At 43.4% G+C, this 8502-nt stretch overlaps 1 protein-coding gene across 4 annotated transcripts in view; it reads right to left on the bottom strand.

Moving 5' to 3' along the window:
• Positions 1 to 680: 680 nt before the first annotated feature.
• The window catches only part of rtn2a (reticulon 2a), a 24569-nt gene continuing 16747 nt past the window's right edge, over positions 681 to 8502 (bottom strand). For all 4 annotated transcript variants that reach the window (XM_042063157.1, XM_042063158.1, XM_042063159.1 and 1 more), the window contains 4 exons: positions 4010 to 4079; positions 3603 to 3649; positions 2973 to 3031; positions 681 to 1688 (listed from right to left, as the gene is read on the bottom strand). In XM_042063157.1, the coding sequence (XP_041919091.1) occupies positions 1613 to 1688; positions 2973 to 3031; positions 3603 to 3649; positions 4010 to 4079 (252 nt within the window). In that variant the 3' untranslated portion in view covers positions 681 to 1612. The remainder of the gene's footprint in view (positions 1689 to 2972; positions 3032 to 3602; positions 3650 to 4009; positions 4080 to 8502) is intronic.

Here is an 8502-nt window from a genome sequence, read left to right as displayed (position 1 = left end):
GATGCTTGTGACATGATGTTGCAATATGCTGCAATAAAAACTGCAAAAATGACTCAAATGAACAAACACCCCAAATATATCTGACTTCATGGAATGAAACTCTGACATGATTGGAAATCAGACTTTATGCTTGTGTATGTGTTGGTAGACATGCTGGTTTCCATTTAAAGTAGGAAACAAGAAAATAGTACATATCACTCAGTAACATGAGACACAAACAGAAGGTCACTTGTAAATAAACAAGCTTAGAGTTCACTATTATAGAAGATTTTCCTGTTCATAGTATAAAATTGTGTCTTATTCTGGGTTCTATTTTCAGTATCTCTTCAATTTTGTATAGATATACTACCTGTGTTTGTGTGCGTGTGTGTAAAAACAATAAAAAAGAAAAACAGGTGTTTTGATGTGTGTGTGTGTGTGTGTGTGTATGTGTGTGTGTGTGTGCGTGCGTGCGTGCGTGCGTGCGTGTGTGTGTGTAAGAAACAAGGATGAAGAAAAAGAAAAATAGAATGTGTTTTTTAATAGCTTTCAGGTAGCAGGTCTGGTGGGTTGCAATTCACTGTCTTACACATGCTCACTCACACACACACACACACACACACACACACACACACACGCACACACACGCACGCACGCACGGTGTGTGTGTGTGTGTGTAAGAAACAAGGATGAAGAAAAAGAAAAATAGAACGTGTTTTTTAATAGCTTTCAGGTAGCAGGTCTGGTGGGTTGCAATTCACTGTCTTACACATGCTCACTCACACACACACACACACACACACACACACACACACACACACACACACACACACACACACACACACACACACACACTCTCCTTGACATTGACACATTATCTTGCTGCTGCTGCTGCTGCTACTGCTGCTGCTAGTGGACAGATCCACCAGTGGTCCGAGGCAGAGGAGAGTGTTTGGTTCAGATCTTCTCCAGGGGGCAGAGACACAACAGGCACTGGGCCACTCTGCCTCCCTCTCCCAACGGCTGGGTGAGCTCTAACGTGCTCTCTCTTGCTCTCTCTCTCTCTCTGCTTTGCTGGAGTCAAAACACTTCTGTTTGGGGTCTCTTTTTTGTGGTGACTTGCAGAAACCCTGATCTCTAAACGAGAAGGGTTCATCACCTCTGGAGGTCATCTTAAGTCTTTGCTTTTTTTTTTTTTTTTTTTTTTGTTTGTTTGTTTTATTTTGGGTTTTTTTATTGACAGCAACAACTGACCCTTGTAAGTCCTTCTCTGAAACACACTGTAAATGGACACTTTGGACAGGCCACGGACGCTAGTTGGATGTGCTGACAGTGAACACCTGCATGATTCACCTGCTACGTCCGCAATGCGCCCTCACACCAAACCCCACCCCAAAACCCCTGACTGTCCCTCCAAACTCTAGTTACCCAATCCGATTCTCCCGCTCTCAGAACCGTTCGTCCCTCCCTCCCCCAATACTTTAGCCCCGCCCCGGCATCGCAAGCCACGCCCCCTTCTTCATCTGTGATGCCGGGGCTCCGAGCACAGACTGCTGATTAAGACATCTGAGTGACAGCCTGTAGCTCCGCCCATCTCCGCCCTGGCTCCTCCTCCTCTTCCGGGTCGTTTCTCTCACTTGGCTTTAGGCTTGGCGCCGCCGGGTGTGGGGTCTGGAGGGGTTCCGCCGCCCTGGGCCAATCGGTGGAAGCTACACAGGAAACAGCAGAAGTGTGTGTTGTCATCAGTGTTGCGCGGATTTGGTCACAAGCGGCCCGCGGTCGCCCGATATTCTAATCAACCCGACCGCAACTCGGACCGTGAATATTAATTAGGACAAAATTATACCTGACCCGCTTATTTACAAAATGTGTGCTTTTGGTTATAGCCTGCATGCAGTGTGACAGTAAGCCATTTCTGTAAAACAAACTAATTTATTTGTGAAACTTTATGCAGTAGAACTACACGCAGTAGGCATGCAGGACATAATGTTTGCGCAGGAGAGAGAATGAGAATAAGAGCGCAAGCTCCAAGGATTAGAACACTAGGATAAGATTTGAAGGCCATGGACATACATCTTTCTTTCGAAAACAGAAATGGTGAGGCAAGGTAGGCAAGAGAGATACATTGCTGGTCAAAACGTTAGCGTAAGAACTGGTTTATAATTCTGAATGAAGCACAAAGCTTTACTAAAGCACATCCACTGTTTAAAGGCACAAACACAACGAACTAAGGTAACTTTTATGCATGCGCGAACCTATACATACCGGTAGATATGGCTGTGTAGTCTGTGCCATAACATTTATTCCTGCAGGCTGCCCGTTTTGGCTGTCATACTTTTAAATGGCTTCGCAAGAAATAGGCCTGCATAGACCATAACTTGTACTACTGTCATCTTCTTTAAGAACTTTTCCCAATATTTCCCATAGCCTATCACTTTTCCTGAAGGGGTGTCTTTATTATTTTAACTTGCATCTTCAGCTTCTTTACTGTTGACTTTACTGTATTGATGCTTTACTATATTGATGGTAGCCTTCTTGTGATATTTTAAGTAGGCCTATTTGTAGAAAATATATATTTAATTAATTTTAACTGACCCGCCCGCAAATGACCCGAATATCATTAAAATATTTTGTTTATGACTCATAACCGCGGGTGACCGCTTCATTTCGGGCAGACCGCACAACACTGGTTGTCATGTGTTTCCTTCTTCTCAAGGTGAAAGGTCACATGATTATGACATGATTTGAATGAATTAGAAAATAGAACCTTTTATAGAGCATTTTATGCAAAACACTTAATACTTTGTATAAATACATATCTACATAAATATATGTGTGTATATACACAGTATACATATGTCAAATATCTATACCATATTCACCAGCATATGTCTTGATATATGTGATTGAACAATCTGAGACAAGGTGCACCAAGATTACTTTGAATTCTGCATGTGATGTGCAGATCTGCCACAAGGGGGCAGCATACTCACAAGTCTTTGACATTATCGACGCGGGCATACAGTCCTCCAATGACGCCATCCACCTTGTCCTGAAATAGCAACAGAGGTCTGGTAAGGCACAGTGCCCTGTTCATTCAGTCAGCAGTGCACTTCAATCACAGAGCTAGTTTAGCTATAATCCTCTGGACCTCAGAATAGCCTGTTTGTGTGTGTGTGTGTGTGTGTGTGTGTGTATGTGTGTGTGTGTGTGTGTGTATTAAAGACATGCAATCCCATGCTAGGTAAGTGTAATAGGTGCTTGTAAAAACCTTATGATATGCTTAGAGTGATATGTTAAGATATAATCTGATGTGTTATTCTAGTCTCCATGTTACCCACAAGTCGTACAGTATACTTGTAAACACATAATAAGGAGTTTCTTCAGGATGCTGTTCAGGATGAATGAATGAATGAATAAATGAATGAACAAATGAATGAATTAAGTGTGGATCTGGATCAGCTTTAATCTGACCCTGGGCTGGTGATGCACATGTACTGTATGTGTGTGTGTGTGTGTGTGTCTGTGTGTGTGCGTGTATGTGCGTTTGTGTGTGTATGTGCATGTGCACGCGTATGTGTGTGTTCTCAGTGATGTGTTTTGTTCTTCTGGGACACACTCACCTGGTGCTGTCTGTAGAAGAGAGGAACAGAGAACACAGCAATCACTCCTGCAGGAAGACCAGAGAGAGACAGGTGTGTCAGACAGAGCTGTGTGTGTGTGTGTGTGTGTGTGTGTGTGTGTGTCAGATAGAGCTGTGTGTGTGTGTGTGTGTGTGTGTGTGTGTGTGTGCGTGTGCGTGTGCGTGTGCGTCTGTGCATAGTGATGATTTTGTCAGATCGAGGAAGTGTGTATGTGCAGCCAGAGATTGTGAAATTAGAACCACTATCTGATTTGATAATCTGAACACCTATAGATAGCCTGGGGGCGGACTGTCCAAGTAAATCATGGCTGAAAAAAACACTTTGTGTGTGTGTTGGCATATGCATTTTCAGTGCATGTCGGTGCCTATGCTAATATTGCATCTTACCAACGATGAGCAGGGTGAGGCCATTGCACAGGTTTCCAAGGAACGTCACCAGGTACATCAGCAACAGGAACTGGAGACATTGAAGGGAACAATCAAACAAACACAAAACAAACAAACAAACAAACAAACAAAAGGCGTTGAGTCAGCAGAAATAAAGCTGTAATATCAGACTGACCAACCATAACGACTTTTTAAGTTAACACGTCTTGTAATGGGATCGCTGAAGAATCTGTAATTCATCACAGTGGGCTGTCTCACACTCTCACAGTGTGTGTGTGTGTGTGTGTGTGTGTGTGTGTGTGTGAGGAGGGGGGTGTCCCTCCTAATATCAAGTGTCTTGCACAGTATGCCTTAGCATCTGCTTCATTGTTTCATTGTTGAGAAAACTAACAGAAATATCACAGCAAACATGTAACACATTCCAACAGCCTACATCAAACCTCATCAACACACGATGAAGCAAAACACCTGTGTAATGCCTGATTAAATTGGTCAAAATGCATTAATATACCGAACGTTCCAAAGGAATTGGACGCTGCACCACGATAAAGCTAATCACCACAGTGAATAGGGGAAGTGATGTTTGTTCATGACAGTGCAAACGTGTTTTATAGATACGCATGTGAGAGTAGTTATAGTTCAGCTCTCACTCTTCTCTGCTTTTTACACCCCAGCTATGGGTATTAGATGCCCCCAGGCTGAAACTGGACACCCTCTGGATCAGAGAGAAAAAGACTCCCCGCACCCTTCTCTTTCCTGCCCCCCCCTCCTCCTCCTCATTCTGACGACACTCACATCCCCCTCCCCACCCATGTCACATACCACCCAGGTCAGGGTTGATCTTTTGGGGAGGGGGGAGTGCCTCTAATAGGCACCCCGGACCCAGAGGGGGGTAATGGGTAAAGAGGGGTGGCAAATGGTCCATAGGCGGGACCCTTGGTGAAGGCAGGCTCTTAGTCAGTCTGCTCTTTATCGCCTTTAACTCATTCACTCGTTCACTCACTTGCTCACTCACTCACTTTTTTACTCACTCACTCACTGATTTACTCACTCACTCAATCACTGATTCATTCACTTTTTTACTTTTTTACACTTTTGTTCACTCACAGCAGGGGAAGATCAGTTTATCTTTTTTTTATTAATTATGATTTACTCTACATTTATTAACCTTATTTTCTATGGCTTCTCCTCTCAAACACACTTTTGTGAATTGGCCTGTGCAACAAATCATTATATATATGTTGCTTTTGCTTTATGACTTCAGTTTACTCTCAGTGGCTCAGAGGCCACTTAGAACAATAGTTACTATATAAATAAAAAGATTATTGTTTTGAGGCCAGCCTGTCCACTTGTTTGCTTTTTTGTTCAGACTCTCTGTTAAGAAGGAAATCTTGTTATCCTTAACCTGGAATACTTGCCTTGTGACTAATAAAGGACACACACACAGACACACGCACACACGCACACACACACTTAAAATGGTGATAACATGAGTCAATAGCAATGTAATGTGCATGTGAGGATTCACCTGCAGTGCTCGCCAACATAAAAAAAACTCTTAACACGCTAGTCACACTGACGTTGTGGCTATAGGTTCTGAACACAGAACAAGCTAGTCACACTGGCACTGTGAATATAGGCCCTGAACACTGAACATGCTAGTCACAGTGATGCTGCTAATATACAGTAGACCCCATAACACTGAACATGCTAGTCACAGTGGCTACTGCTAATATAGACCCCATAACACTGAACATGCTAGTTACATATAAATACTGAACACAGAACATGCTAGTCACAGTGGCTACTGCTAATATATACCCCATAACACTTAACATGTTAGTTACATATAAATCCTGAACAATAAACATGCTAGTCACACTGACACTGCTAATAGACCCTGAACACTGTCTCTTTATGCTAGTCACTTTGGCAGTGTAAATTGTATGTTGTATGTTGATCTAATGTCCATGATGACTGGCTGCCAAGGGTCACTTGTGTGTGTGTGTGTGACCTAAAAGATCAACTTGTGAATGAAGCCAAGAGATATTTGTCTAGCAGAAACATGTGCCAAGGATCTGCAAACTAACTTGACATTCTGTCTTGGCTTGCTATAAAGTAGATCAGACACACAGGATTCCTGTAAGCTTTAGGAAGGCTGGGCTCATTTCTATAGGATACGGTTCCTATGGGATCCTTTATGACCCCTATCTGCTGGGGAAATGAATAAAGGGGATGTGGTTTTCAGACGGCGATGGGTGCAAAATGTACAGAACATATAGTATTACTGTGTCACCACGTACCAGCAGTGTGCTCTCAGCTAACATAGGCAGGACATGCCTCGAAATATACCCCGAGAAATGTTATAGACACATGTAGGCAGGGTGGGAAGGGTGGGGACTGGGGTGGGGGAAGGGAGAGAGAGAGAGAGAGAGAGAGAGAGAAAATTGAAACCAGAGAATGATAGAATGGAGAAAAGAAGGAGAGATAGACATAGATTGGCAGTAGAAAAAAAGAAAGAATGAGAGAAAAAATAATTGAGAGAGGGAGTGGGAAAGAGTCCCACAGATATATATACTGTATATATATATAAAACACAGATGCATAGAGGCAGTGGGGGAATGAGAGAGTAACAGAGAGGAAATACAGAGAGAATTAAGGGAAGAAGGAAGGAAGGAAGGAAGGAAGGAAGGAAGGAAGGAAGGAAGGAAGGAAGGAAGGAAGGAAGGAAGGAAGGAAGGAAGGAAGGAAGGAAGGAAGGAAGGAAGGAAGGAAGGAAGGAAGGAAGGAAGGAAGGAAGGAAGGAAAGAAAGAAAGAAAGAAAGAAAGAAAGAAAGAAAGAAAGAAAGAAAGAAAGAAAGAAGGAAGGAAGGAAGGAAGGAAGGAAGGAAGGAAGGAAAGAAGGAAGGAAGGAAGGAAGGAAGGAAGGAAGGAAGGAAAGAAAGAAAGAAGGAGGGAAATAAAGAAAGGAAAGGAAAGAAAGAAAGAAAGAAAGAAAGAGAAGAACAATGCTGACGTGCTGCATGGACAGAAGAGATGGCAGATGCTGCACTGGAGTAAGAAGGGTGGAGGGACTATGGTGGCTGGGTGGAGCAGTGGAGAGATGGTGGAGGGACTATGGTGGCTGGGTGTAGCAGTGGAGAGATGGTGGAGGGACTATGGTGGCTGGGTGTAGCAGTGGAGAGATGGTGGAGGGACTATGGTGGCTGGGTGTAGCAGTGGAGAGATGGTGGAGGGACTATGGTGGCTGGGTGTAGCAGTGGAGAGATGGTGGAGGGACTATGGTGGCTGGGTGGAGCAGTGGAGAGATGGTGGAGGGACTATGGTGGCTGGGTGGAGCAGTGGAGAGATGGTGGAGGGACTATGGTGGCTGGGTGTAGCAGTGGAGAGATGGTGGAGGTGGAGTAGGAGCGTGCAGTACAGGGGATAATAAGACACTGGGCCATTTTGTTTGTTTTTTCCCCTACAGTGATTCTGTGTGCTGTTTCACTTTCAGCTACTGAGCCCTGACTGCACGATCTACCATTACTCCAAATGATTAGGGTTATGCATCACACACACACACACACACACACACAGACACATTTATGTCACCCACATTACAAAAACAGATGTCCTCACTAAAAGTGATCTGAAGAAACAAGACAGTAGGGCCATGAAATGAACATGAACAGTCACTAATGCCAAATGACAGTCCCCAGTAATGCCTGTCTCTGTTGTTTTCATTATGCGTTATGCTCAAAGGCAAACCAAAGGCAGCACTGAGACATCCCTTCCTAAATCTGATGCAGACAAAGTTTAAACGAGCTTCTGAGGTACTGTCATCTTTATGGCAGCATCAATTGCTCCCCTGAGTATCAGAGTTCATTAGGGAAACAAACAACAGTATAATGCAGCACAGTGAAGCCCTTAGCTCTTTGCTGGGAGTCTTGGAGGCACACGAGAGACAGAAGGGGCAGATTTATGGTGAGAACCAAAGATTCTAGAACAGAGCGCTCTGTTCTAGAATCTTTGGTGAGAACTTACGGTAAACCCCCGGGGTGTTGGAGTGTTACGACTGGGTTATGTCTCATGTCTGGGAGTGATCCACAAGATAGTCAGCCTAAAGGTTTGCCATTCACACACAATCAGCACTAGTATGTGCTAATATAGAGGAGCTACAAAAAGTGAAAAAGTGTGTAAACCCATAAAGTTGACTAAAAAGAGGAAATTGATCTTAATGCCTTAATAAAAAAAATAAAAATGAAGAAAAATCCAAGGACACCAATTTTCTTTGTGAATGAATAATGTGTTGTAAATAAATAAACATTCTTCCTTAAAATACAGGAGGCATAAGTGAGTACACCCCTATGTTAAATTCCCATAGAGGCAGGCTGATTTTTATTTTTAAAGGCCAGTTATTTCATGGATCCAGGATACTATGCATCCTGATAAAGTTCCCTTGGCCTTTGGAATTAAAATAACCCCACATCATCGCATACCCTTCACCATAC

This window comes from Alosa sapidissima, chromosome 15, assembly GCF_018492685.1.
Source record: "Alosa sapidissima isolate fAloSap1 chromosome 15, fAloSap1.pri, whole genome shotgun sequence".
Taxonomy (NCBI): Eukaryota; Metazoa; Chordata; class Actinopteri; order Clupeiformes; family Clupeidae; genus Alosa; species Alosa sapidissima.
Note: the sequence above shows the minus strand (reverse complement) of the source record. Positions and strands in the feature narration are given on the sequence as shown.